This window comes from Papio anubis, chromosome 17, assembly GCF_008728515.1.
Source record: "Papio anubis isolate 15944 chromosome 17, Panubis1.0, whole genome shotgun sequence".
In the NCBI taxonomy this organism is placed as follows: domain Eukaryota; kingdom Metazoa; phylum Chordata; class Mammalia; order Primates; family Cercopithecidae; genus Papio; species Papio anubis.
In genome coordinates, this window is record NC_044992.1 from 16,752,789 (window position 1) to 16,766,082 (window position 13,294).

At 54.9% G+C, this 13,294-nt stretch overlaps 1 protein-coding gene across 4 annotated transcripts in view; it reads right to left on the reverse strand.

The window, feature by feature from the left end:
- PEMT (phosphatidylethanolamine N-methyltransferase) overlaps positions 1-13,294 on the reverse strand; it is an 86,115-nt gene that overhangs the window by 12,637 nt on the left and 60,184 nt on the right. For all 4 annotated transcript variants that reach the window (XM_021928793.2, XM_003912405.5, XM_009189792.2 and 1 more), the window contains exon 3: positions 4,391-4,506. In XM_021928793.2, the coding sequence (XP_021784485.1) occupies positions 4,391-4,506 (116 nt within the window). The remainder of the gene's footprint in view (positions 1-4,390; positions 4,507-13,294) is intronic.

A 13,294-nucleotide genomic window follows, 5' to 3' on the forward strand; every position in this document is an offset into this window, starting at 1 on the left:
AAGGGCTGCAGCCCAGTCCTGTGAAGCTCAGCTGGGCCCTGCCTGGCCATCCACTCCTCGCCCGCCCCCGTGGGCTTTCTCGAGACCAGCTCTGTGGCTCATCAGAGGGTAGCGCTCCAGCCAAGGCTGGCCAAGTTCAGCTGTGCAGCGGGCAGCTCAGGCAAGGAACTTCAACAAGTGCCCTGGAGTCCATCAGCCTTCCTCCCCATCCACAGTCCACAGCCAGAGCAAACAGGTCTGTGCTAATGGCCCCCTCGGGACTGGATGGAGCACATCTGCTTCCAGATCGCAGTGGCTCATCCTGCCCCAGGCCTCCCCTGACCACCTCTAGATGCACCGCTGGTGCGTACCTGCTAACCCAGTGACCTGCTCTCCCCTGGGACCTGCTGGCAGGTCAGCTGCTGGTGGCCTCTCGGACCCACTGGCCACGATCCAGGCTTGGCTCAAGCACATGCCTGTGTTCTCCGCCCACCACCCGACTTCTGCTGGGTACAGAGGCTTTCGAGCACAGCCTGGACCCCACGAAGCTTGCCATCTCCCATGGAGAAAGGATGCCACACCCTAAAGGCCCAGAACAGGCACACCCATGAGGACAGAAAGCAGATGAGTGCTGCCAGGAGCTGGGGGGCGGGAGGTGACTGCTCCAGGTGTATAGGGTAAAGAAAAAGCTCCAAAACTAGTCAGGAGGAAGGACTGCATGACATCGGGAAGCTGCTAAATGTCACTGAACTGTAAAGCTTAAAATGGTTCAAGCGGTTATGTCTATTCTACTGCACAAAAAAGAATGCCCACCTCTAGGCAGCCACTGAAGTGATGCATGCATGGGAAAGGGTGTGGGGGTGTGGGGGTGCAGGAGCTGGTCCTGAGGGTCCTGTCAGAGCCTGGCCCCAGAGCCCGGTCCAGCCCCAGCACCTACCACCTGCGTGCCTCACTGGCAGGTGTGGGCAGGAAGGATGGGTCAGCAGTGCGTGCAGCAGGGGCACGGCAGGACAGGGTGTAGGCAGGGGCCTGGAGGGGAAGGACAGTGGGGGAGAGAGTAAGGACCACGGCACGCCTCTGCCTTTCAACCCAAAAGGTGAGAGGAGAAAAGCAGTCCTGCAGCAGCCCGGGACATCCTTTCTCTCCTCCCCAAAATCCAGGAGTGGCTAGTCCAACCGAAAGTCACGGCCCTGTTGGCCAGGCAGACGCCAGGTGAGGCCAACACTGATATGAGAGGTCTGGAGAGGAGGGAAAGCTGGGAGCCACCATCTGTAAGAAGCTGACTTCCTCCAGCTACCCCAGGAGGACTCCCAGGGCCTGGGATCCAAGAACAAACCAGACAGTGCTTTGCTGCCGTCTATACGCCTGGAGTTGGGCTGTGAGTGGGCCTGTCTCCCTGGTCTCCTAGGTACACGCAGCACTAGGCTGGGGCCTGGAGGAGGAAGGCTGACCCCTGCCAGGGCCCTGTACTCTCTGCCTTGAAAAGGGGTGGATGACGGGGGCGGACCTCCAGGGTCAGGTAGATCACAGGCTGTGCTGCTGCACCAGCAGGGAGGTGATGGGGAGCGCTCAAGGAAGCCTCTGGGGTTTCTTTTTTCTTTTTTTTTTTTTTGAGACGGAGTCTTGCTCTGTCACCTGGGCTGGAGTGCAGTGGCCTGATCTCAGCTCACTGCAAGCTCCGCCTCCCGGGTTTATGCCATTCTCTTGCCTCAGCCTCTGGAGTAGCTGGGACTACAGGCGCCCGCCACCTCGCCAGGCTAGTTTTTTGTATTTTTTTTTAGTAGAGACAGGGTTTCACCGTGTTAGCCAGGATGGTCTCGATCTCCTAACCTCGTGATCCGCCCGTCTCGGCCTCCCAAAGTGCTGGGATTACAGGCTTGAGCCACCGCGCCCGGCCGCCTCTGGGGTTTCTAGCACAAGATGGGATTGGGCAGGAAGTCAGAACTCAGCAGACTCAGAGCAGCTCCCAGGGGCAGGGTCGGCAGGAGGGGCTCGATCAAGGCAGCTGCCTTGTGGCAATGGCTGGTGTTTCTGGGCAGTCACCTGGCCTGGCCTAGCTGCCCCTGGAGCTGTGAGCGCTGTGGGCTCCAGCCCACTCCTCCTGCTTTGTGCCAGCCCTGATGGTGGTCCCAGCATGCTCTGGGGAACAGGGGTGGTGGAACAGCTCAGCCTGCCAGCCCTGGGCTGAGTCTCAACCCTCTGCAGCCCTCTACCCGTCCTCAGCCTTGCCGCTCCTGTAGGGGGCTCCGAGCTCCATGTGTTCAGTCGGCCAGCACTAGCCCACTCCCTCCTGGCCACTGGGAGTGCGGGTGTCTGGGGGCTGGAAGGCACAGACCCCCGCCTGTCCTGCCGATGAAGCCAGGGCCCCACCCCGGGTAAGGAGGCATACTCTGCCGGTGGCCCAAGAGGCAGCAGGGGTAGGAAAGAGACCCATCTCCCGTACCCTGATGTCCCACTCCCATAACCCAGCCTGGGTGGTGCTGGTGCCTGCCAGGTTCCTCTGGCCTACATGGATGGAATCTTTTCTCCCGAAGTCACTGCTGATCTGTTCTCAGACGCTGGTCAGCGCTCCCTGAGCTGTAAAACCTCAGGCAAACCATTGCTTCTTAACAAGCCTCCCTTCCTCCATCTGCACAATGGGACTCTTCTCTACCCAGAGGCTACAAATGTGAAAATGTTCCCGGGGCCGGATAGTCTAGGCGCTTGTGAGCACGCAGGCTGTGCAGACCCCGAGGCCCCGAGGCAGTGCCTTGGGCCAAGCCCCTTGCCCTCCGAGGGGTAAAAAGCCCTCTCTGGGAAAGCCTCTTCACATCATTCAACCCAGGGCAGGTGCCAGGGGACCCACCCCTCTGAGGACCAAGACCCTGGGATACCCACCCAGGCCTAGAGACAACCGGCAGCCTCGGCCCAAAGGGCCAAGAAGCAAAGGCCAGGAGCCAGGGGTTCAGCGCAGAAGGCTGACCTCAGTAGGACCCTGACCACGCTGCTCACCCACATTCCTGTGGCCAAGCCCACAAGGACGGGAAGGCAGCAAGGGCACCTGGCCACAGAGGGGGAAGACCTGGGTCACCCTCGGTGAGTGTGCAAGGGGCCTGACCACCAGCCAGGCCTGCCCCGGCTCCGCACGTGCTGGCATGGAGCATCTGCAGGCCCCTTCCTGTGCGCACCCAGTGCCTGCAGGCCAGGCTGGTCCGAGGAAGATGGGGCCATGGGGAGAGCCAGGCTGCACGCACCCCATCCAAAGGGGCAGCTGTGCCTCGGCCCCAGTGAGTGCTCCATGTGGGGTGTGGCCAGGCACACACAGAGCTTTTGGTCTGTCTCGACAAGTCAAAAATGGGGATTCTCTCTGGTGCAGACAGTTTCTCATTTTTTGAAGCACCACTTGGTCCATGTTTAGTCTATGAGCTGCCGTGTGCAACAATTCTCAGGGTACTGTGGGAGGTGAGACCAGGGCCCAGAGATGGGGCAGCTTGCCTTGCACAGCCTGCATCCCCAAGTCACCTGTGGCCATCATAGTCCACGCAGGTGGGCCTTGTCTAGCCTGGTGTCTGGGCAGACAAATTCACTTCCAAGTGCAGTGGGCTGGGCCTCATCACCTAGTTCCAGTTCCTCTTCTCTGATCTTTTCATTTGACAGCAGGAAGGGGCCTGTCCCAAGTCCAGAGATGGGCAAAGAAGCTTTCTTTTTTTAAAAAAATTTGAGACAGAGTCTCGCTCTGTCGTCCAGGCTGGAGTGCAGTGGTGCAATCTCGGCTCACTGCAACCTCCGCCTCTCAGGTTCAAGCAATTCTCCTGCCTCAGCCTCCCAAGTAGCTGGGACTACAGGCGTGCACCACCATGCCCGGCTAATTTTTGTATTTTTAGTAGAGACCAAGTTTCACCATGTTGGCCAGTGTGGTCTTGAACTCCTGACCTCAGGTGATCCACCCACCTTGGCCTCCCAAAGTGCTAGGATTACAGGTGTGAGCCATCGCACCTGGCCTCAAAGCAGCTTTCTGATGCTGGTTCAAGCCTAACCTGATGAGACGGTCAGGCCTGACCCCTGAGGGCTCCCAACCTGGCATCTACCTTCTGACTGGGTGCTTCCTGGAGGAGCCTCCTAAAACAGCATTGGCTGCATGGCAGAGGCTGGGATGTGACCTTGGGACCACCCAGGCATTGTCCCCTGTCCCCCATTCACATACCCCCATTCCTGAGGTCACTGGGGCTCCTCTGCTGGCCAGAGTCTAAACGACTGGGAAGGGTAGGGTGGCTCACTGTGGCAGGTGGCTCACTGTGGCAGGTGGCTCTGAGAGCTGACCCCTGCGTGCTCAGACACAAGGCTCCCGCATGGTGAGGGACGAAGTACCACCAGTAGCAGCCCTCCCGCTAGCCCAGGGGTTGTGGCTCCCCAGTGAGGGGGCTGTGCTTACCAGTGTGAGCGCAGGAAGTTCAAGAGCAGGATGGTGACGCTCAGGGAGTAGCAGGCCAGGTAGGGGGACCCGAAGGCCCTGCTCAGCTTGCGGGTCTTGTGTTCCCATCGTGCAACCTAAACCATGGGCAGAGAACAAGAGCGAGATGTTTGCTGGGGAGACTTCAGGGTGGGGGTGAACATGCCTCTCTCTGTTTCCCAGTCTCCAAAGCCCCTATTTTTGAAGAAGAATAATTACACAGGAGCAACAACCACGTGCAGCCCAGCCACCCATTATCTGCCCTAGAGCCAGTTCCACAGGGATTTTCGTACTTGTTCCGTTCATCTGGACGGACAACAAGGTCCTTCTGGAAACAACCCTTCAACCAGACACAGCCATGAGCCCACCAAGAGGCAGAAAGAGATGTCTGGCTGAGAAGATCTGTCCCTGGGCAGACACACGGGGTCTGACCTCAGGCCCTAGCTGGGAGCTACTGAGTGCCTCCCACAGACTCTAAAAGGGCCCCAGCGGAACTACCAGAGGAGCCCAGGGCTGCAGGAGCACGTGGCCTTCAGAGCACAGCCCCACATTCCCGCTGCGGGCCTCACCACGCGTCCATCACAGGCGCAAAGCAAAGCAAAGCAAAGCCCTCAGCCTCCTCCCTCTGCCCAAGTGCTCTTCCCAAGGCACAGACTTTCAAACAGTGACTTGTAGCCTCAGAATCCTTTTACTTTATTTTTTTCAAACCAATCACATCTGGAATCTCAACATCTAGCCACTAACAGTGGAGAGAAGGGAGCTCTTCCTGCCTCTCTGCTGTTTCCACAGTCCTGAGCTGGTCATCCCCTGGGCCTGGCCCAGCACTCTGAGGAAGGAACGGAGAGAAGGGGAGGGGGCAAGGAGGATGCAAGAAGACAAACATTGCAGCCTGGAGTCAGGCGCTGGGCTCTAGGTACGTGAGCAAGTTGCCTGTGGGCCCAGAACAGGCACCTGTGTGTGCACAGAAAGAGCCTTAGGGGCCTGCTCCCAGCCACCTATCTCCACCCCAGCCCCAGCGATGACTGCTGCCTGCTCCACTTCCCAAGTGGACCTGCCTTTCCCCGCAGTTGCAGTGGGAGAGTGATTAGCAATGATTTCGTCAAGGCCACTGACTCCCAGGAGGTGGCTCCCTAGTGAGTCCTCTGGCCAGCCCTGGCCCCTGTCCTCAGAGCTCCTTGGCAGTGGCAGGCCAGGGAGCAGCGGATGGTGGGGTGGGGGGCACGCCAAAGTTTACAGGAAGGAGAGGTGAAGGAGGTAGCTCCGGGGCCTTCCCCTCAACCAGCTGTTGACACTGCAGCCAATTCTCCCAGAAGGTAAGCAGGCCCTAGTCCAGGTCTCAGCAGGTGGCCGCTGCTGACTCTGTGGGAAGCTCAAAAGGAGGAAGGAATGCACGCTGCAGGGGTGAGGAGGGGGCTGCGGTGACTTTGCTGGGAATGTGTGGGTCGGGGGTGGGGGCAGAAGAGAAGCAGCCTGCAGAGAGCGCTGCGGGGCCTAGGACCACAGCCTGCTTTGTTTTGTTTTGTTTCAATTTTGAGATAAAACTCAAAGTGGTTTTTAGCTGTGCAACCATCACCACGGTTCAAGTCCAGAACATTTCATCACCCCAAGTAAAAACCCCGACCCCATCAGCAGTCCCTCCTCAGCCCCCCTCTGTCGGCCCCTGGCAACCACTCACCGATTTCTGTCTCTATGGATTCGCCTATTCTGGACGTTTCATATAAACTGAATCACACGCTACACGGTCTTTTGTGTCTGGCTGCTCTGACTTTATGTAATGTTCTCAAGGTTCGTCCGTGCCACAGCGCATAAATGCACTTCATTCCCTCTTACGGTTGAATACAACTCCAGTATATAAAGCTTTTGTCCACCAGTTCAGCAGCTGATGGACACTTGGGTTTTGCGTTAGCAGCATTGTTCACAGTGACCAAAGCTAAAGCCAAGCAACATTCAGGCACTTGCTAGGAACAATCGTGCCCAAGTGTTTTGTGGATGTGTGTTTTCTTGCTCTCAGGTATACACCTAGGAGTGGAATTGCTGGGTCACATGGTAAATCTATTTATTGAAGAGCTACGAAACTGTTTGCCACAGTGGCTGCCCCATTTTCCAGCCCCACCAGCAACGCATGAAGATTCCAGTTTCTCCACATCCTCCCCAACACCAGTTATTTTCCGTTTTTAAAAATTATAGGCTTCGGCGGCGGGGAGGACACTGAGCATGGTGGCTCACACCTATAATCCCAGCACTTTGGGAGGCTGAGGTGGGAGGATTGCGTGAGCTCAGGAGCTCAAGACCAGCCTGGGAGACGTCGTGAGACCCTGTCTCTCCAAAAAAAAAAAAAAAAATTAAATTAGCTGGAAGATTGCCTGAGTCGAGGCTGCAGTAAGCCAAGATGGCACACCACTGTACCCCAGCCTGAAGACAGAGCAAGACCTTGTCTCAAAAAAAAAAGAAAAGAAAAGAAAAATTTTTGTAGCCATCCGAGTGGGTATCAGGTGGCTTTGGTCTGCATTTCCCTAACAATAAAGAAATACCTTTCCAGCCGGGCGCGGTGCTCACACCTGTAATCCCAGCACTTTGGGAAGCCAAGGCAGGTGGGTCACGAGGTCAAGAGATCCAGACCATCCTGGCTAATACGGTGAAACCCCGTCTCTACTAAAAATACAAAAATTAGCCGGGCGTGGTGGCATGCATCTATAGTTCCAGCTACTAGGGTGACTGAGGCAGAAGAATCGCTTGAACCCGGGAGGCGGAGGTTGCAGTGAGCCGAGATGGCGCCGCTGCACTCCAGCCTGGCAACAGAGCAAGACTCCATCACAAAAAACAAAAGCACAAACAACAAAAACCTTTCCTTCAAGGGCTCTCTCTGCCGTCCTCAGCCTCCCATACAGCACCCCTCCCCCAACAGAGCCAGGCCACACCTGTCCCTTAGCCTCGGAAAGGGCCAATGCTAAATGAGCTTTCAGAACAATCTAATGACAACAGAAAAGCATCAAGCAAGACTAACCCATGTGGAAAAGAAAAAGAGGAAACCACGCCTTGCCTCCCGGCGGGGTGGTATTCGATGGGGCTATTATTCCGAGGCGATCGATAAACCAGCAGCCAGCAGGACTCCCAGAACTTCCTTCCCTGCCTGGCAGCACCACCGTGCCCTCTCTGGGAGCCCAGCTGCTCATTTCATCCAACAATAGGCAGGTGCGGGACGCAATCGCCTCCCAGGGCCATGCATGTGAGCCCTTAGTGGGCAGCAGTGTGGCCCGGCGCTCTGCTGTCACTGCTCCTGGTTTTTGCCTGTCTTCTACGTTTCCAGAATCCTAGAGTGGGGATTCATTTGCCCAACCCTTCACGCCCCTGGCTCAAATTCCCTCTCCCCGGGGCTGCCAGGACCCTCCAGGTAAATGTAAGCTTCAGATAAACAATAAACTGGCTGGGCGCAGTGGCTCACGTCTGTAATCCCAGCACTTTGGGAGGCCGAGGCGGGAGGATCATGAGGTCAGGAGTTTGAGACCAGCCGGGCCAACATGGTGAAACCCCGTCTCTACTAAAAATACAAAAATTAGGCTGGGCGCGGTGGCTCAAGCCTGTAATCCCAGCACTTTGGGAGGCCGAGACGGGTGGATCACGAGGTCAGGAGATCGAGACCATCCTGGCTAACACAGTGAAACCCTGTCTCTACTAAGAAATACAAAAAACTAGCCGGGCGAGGTGGCGGGCGCCTGTAGTCCCAGCTACTCGGGAGGCTGAGGCCGGAGAATGGCGTGAACCCGGGAGGCGGAGCTTGCAGTGAGCTGAGATCCGGCCACTGCACTCCAGCCTGGGCAACAGAGCGAGACTCCGTCTCAAAAAAAAAAAAAAAAAAAAACAAAAATTAGCTGGGTGCAGTGGCAGGCACCTGTAGTCCCAGCTACTCGGGAGGCTGAGGCAGGAGAACCGCTTGAACCCTGGAGGCGGAGATTGCAGTGAGCCGAGATCGCGCCACTGCACTCCAGCCTGGGCGACAGAGCGAGACTCCGTATCAAACAACAAACAAGCAAACCATGTTTTGGGGCAAGCTGTCCCACGGGACTGCTTTTAATCCTAAAACAGTCTGTGCTGTTGACCTGGAACCCTAATGCAACCAGGCCCTGGGTATGTGTTTGCTCCATTCAGTAGCCCAGCCCCTCCCACACCCGGGCAAGGAGTCCCCAGCTGAGCTCTGGAACACACCGGTCTCCTCCCCAAATGCTGGCTCCTTTTCTCTTCTTTTTTTGCAAATCTCACCCACAGCCTCTACCCTAGGGCAGAAGAGACAGGTCCAAGGCAAGTGGAGTGGGAGGAAAACAGGGATGGGGGCGAGACCCAGGGACACCATCCTGGCCTTGACGTTCGCCAAAGCCGACAGCACTTCATAGGCAAATCACTCAGCTGTCCGCTACCTCAACTGAGTTACCTGCAAAGTAAGAAAAACGGGATGGACAGTACCCCCCACCCCGATCCCCGAGCCAGCGTGGTGGGAGGGGCAGAGCAGGTGAGGGATGAAAGGCTCCCGGCCCTGGCATGTGGCCCAGGGCATGTGAGAGTGCCCGTCTCTCCCGCTATTCGTGGCTCAGAGCAGGGACTGGGTCTGATTTCCTTCTGGGTCCCACTCAGATGGGAACCACCTCTGCCCATGCACATGCCCGTGGGGCCTGTCTGGCCTGAGGTGGCAGCTCTGGCCTCCGTCTCCAGGCCAGGACCATGCTTCTTCCCTGCCCTTTCCAGGGCACTATTCTTGATGTCCTTGGACTCAGAGGTTGTAACTGGCAGACTAGATGTATCCTGGTGAAACTCATAGCATGTTTAAAAATATTTGGATCAACAATTAAACACTCAGCGTTTTTCACATAAAAGCCAAGGCTTCCCAAATCTTGGCAATGAGCACAGCCTCCCAGCCTGCAGGGCCTCCACCAGTCCAGCTATGCAGTAAGGGCCCAAGAAGCAGGACCCCCTTCTGGGACAAGACCCTTTTCTAGAAACTTCCCATTGGCCTCAAATTTCCTACGCATCCTTGAAGTGAGGCCGCAGAAAGCAGAGTTTTTTATTTTTGTTTTTGTTTTCAGATGGAGTTTTGTTCTCGTTGCCCAGGCTGGAGTGCGATCTCGGCTCACCACAACCTCCACCTACCGGGTTCAAGCGATTCTCCTGCCTCAGCCTCCCAAGTAGCTGGGATTACAGGCGTGCGCCACCATGCCTGGCTAATTTTGTATCTTTAGTAGAGACGGGTTTTCTCCATGTTGGTCAGGCTGGTCTCAAACTCCCGACCTCAGGCGATCCGCCCGCCTCAGCCTCTCAAAGTGCTGGGATTACAGGCATGAGCCACCATGCCCAGTGAGGGTAGAGTTTTTTCTGGTTTTGTTTTTGTTTCTGAGACGGAGTCTCGCTCTGCCACCCAGGCTGGAATGCAGTGGCGCAAACTCGGCTCACTGCAAGCTCCGCCTCCTAGGTTCAGGCCAGTCTCCTATCTCAGCCTCCTGAGTAATTGGGACTACAGGCGCCCGCCACCACGCCTGGCTAATTTTTTTTTTTTTTTGTATTTTTGGTAGAGGCGGGGTTTCACCGTGTTAGCCAGGATGGTCTCCATCTCCTGACTTTGTGATCCGCCCGCCTCTGCCTCCCAAAGTGCTGGGATTACAGGTGTGAGCCACAGTGCCTGGCCTGTAGAGTTTTTTTAATCCCCCTTTGAAGTGAGACATGGCTCATTCACATTCATTGAAGGACTGATGGGCGAATGTCCACCCCTGTGCCCAGCAGGGCAGCTGACGGTTCCCAGCGCCGGGTTCTGGGCTCAAACACCGGCTCCTCTACTTGCAGTGTTGGCAGGTTATTTCCCCTCTCTCTGCCTGTTTCCTGATCTGCAAAATGGAGCTAATAATACTCTCTACTGCGTCACAGAGTTGCTGTGCGGATTAAGCGAATTCCCGCCCATGAAATGCCTGGAGCGATGTCTACACCACGGCATGTGGGCCCATGGCCGTGCTGCTGTTTGTTTTGTTTTGGAGTGTGCAAAAGGGTGAGAGTCAAAAGGCATAAGACCGAGCTATTGGCCTGATGGGCCCCAGCAAAGCTGATGAGGAAAGTCTGTTGTGAAGCAGTGTCCCTAAGGAGAGGACAGGCAGACAGAACTGTGCCACACTGGGCTCGCCAGCTGCCAGGCCTCTCCCTCTGCGGCCAGCCCTTGACTGACTCTCAGAAGCTCCTTCTCTCCCACCTCGTCCTTCCCTGGCTAAATCCGCCTAACACCCAGCTGCAGTGGTAGGTCCCATCTGGATTCCACAGCCAGGACCCCCACCAGCTGGCCCAGGGCTCCCAGCCTGGGCACCTGGGGATCTAGAATGCCCCAAGCAAAGGGCTAGTGCTTCGCATTGGTAATGGATGCTGGGGAGGAGCTGGTGCTTCCAAGAGCTGCCAGCTAGGCAGGCCCTGGGCCAGTGAGCAAGTGTGTGTATGAACAGGCAGCTCTCCCAGGTTGCACCATGTCAGCCCTCTCTGCTCTGCACATGCTAGGCCCAGCCAGCCCCGTGACCTGGATCACACCTGCCCTTCCCAACACCCAGCTCCACCTGCCCTGCCAGGTGTGCACAGCCCTGGCTCCTTTCAGATCTGCCCCAATCTGGCCAGTGCCGCTGAACCTGGGCCAGGGCCTCTCCAGGACACAGGACCAGCGGCAGCTCAGGGCAGCATCCAAAGCGTCCCACAGCACGTGGCTCAACTGCCCTTCCACATGACACCGCCTGCCCAAGGTCTCCAACAGTCATTGTCTGTTGGACAATGTTGGCGAGCCCAACGGGTCAACAGACCTGCCCGCTCCACCAGCTAGTCCAGTGAATCAATCCCTGTCCAAGGTACACCCAAGCTCTCGCCCTGCGGTGGGTGCACTTTTCACTGCAGTGCCAGAGAGCAGGTCCCAGCACCAGCTGCCCACGTCCAGACAACCCGCACCTGAGGCCCCAGCAAAGCGGCATGATCCAGTTTCACACTGGAGGGGCCATGGCACTGTGGGGGACGCTCGCCTCCCCCAGCCTCAGTGCTCACGCTCAACCTCTTCACTCCGCTTTGCTCCCCGGCTCCTCCATTAGGACGGTCCACATAGCACAGGAAAAACAGCAATAGGAACATGGGCTCTGAGTTTAAATTCTAGCTCCAGCTCTACCTATAGCATCCTATAAAGATGGAACCCACCCCAGTGTCCACTGGCAGGGGGAGGGGCTGAATGAACTGTGCTACAGCCCCATGCTGGAGAAGGGCTCCTTGGAGAAAGGAAGGAGGAAGATTTCTATCTATTGCTATGGTGTGAGCTCCAGGATATATTCATTAAGTAAAAAAGCAGGTGCAGAAGAAGGTGCACCCAACCTGTTGTATAAGAAAATGAAGAGGGGCTGCGGGGAGATACACACACAGCACTTGCTTACATTTTCAAAAAGAAACAGGAAGGACAAACCCAAAACTGATCAAAATGATTACCTACAGGTGAGGAAGGACACATGCCAGACATTTACAAATGTCTTTTGTTGACTATGGAACCATGTAAATGTTTTGCATAATTAAGAGTAAGAACAGGGTGGGCGTGTTGGCTCACACCTGTAATCCCAGCACTTTGGGAAGCCAAGGCGGGCAGATCACCCAAGGTCAGGAGTTCAAGACCAGCTTGACCAACATGGTGAAACCCTGTCTCTACAAACATACAAAAATTAGCCGGACATGATGGCAGGTGCCTGTAATCCCAGCTACTTGGGAAGCTGAGGTGGGAGAATCCCTTGAACCTGGGAGGCAGAGGTTGCAGTGAGCTGAGATGGCACCATTGCACTCCAGCCTGGGTGACAGAGATACTCCGTCTCCAAAAAACATAAAAAGAGTAAGAACAAAGGAACTACTAGAAATCCAAAAACTCAATCAATGAACCTGGTAAAAACACAGATAAGAAGTTTCAAGTGATTTTGAAACATAGTATTTTGAGTAATCCTCCCTCCTGCTGCACAACCTGAGGACAAAAGAACCCAGAAAGATTCTAGATTGCATCGAGTTTAAAGCTATTGCTGGTCATAAAATATTTAAGAATACAGATATTATTATTTTGACTATATACACATTAATTATGTTACTGTATTTAGGATCCAAGCTTCCTATAAGAGAAAAGTGGTACAAAAATGAAAGTAAAAGGTTGAACAAAAACTTCTGAAATGGAAATATTGGTATGAACTCATGATTTATTTCTATTTCTAACAAATTCATTTTTCCATTACAAAAAATTAGCCGGGCGTGGTGGTGGGCACCTGTAGTCCCAGCTACTTGGGAGGCTGAGGTAAGAGAATTGCTTGAACCCGGGAGGCGGAGCTTGCAGTGAGCCAAGATCGCGCCACTGTACTCCAGCCTGGGTGACAGACCGAGACTCCATCTCAAAAAAAATAAAACAAAATTCATTTTTCCTAGAGAGGCCTGAAACAGTGAGCACCCTAGCATTCAAATTGTGGTCTCCAAATATCATTTTCCACTAAAAATAACCAGCGCTCCTTGTTTAAAGGCCAATTCCAATCTACTCTGGGAACAGAAGATGTTGAACCTGAGACTGAAAGCTATGAAAGACAAGGTGGAAACGCCAGAAGAACACTAAGAAACACTTGAAGCTCCCCAGCTGGCTAAAGGCGGACATGCTGAGGTTGCTAGGACACTAACGCATTATTCTGAAATTGTTTTTTTAATCTTTTTTATAAGACAGGATCTCAGTCCGTCTCGTTAGGATTGTCTTTATTCAGAGACAACAATAATTGTCTATGTCAAAAATCAGATGGAAACCACAAATAGATGGATATGAAAATACAAAAAACTTAGAATACTTTGAAATAAAAGGACAAAGTGGAACTAACACAACCAGAT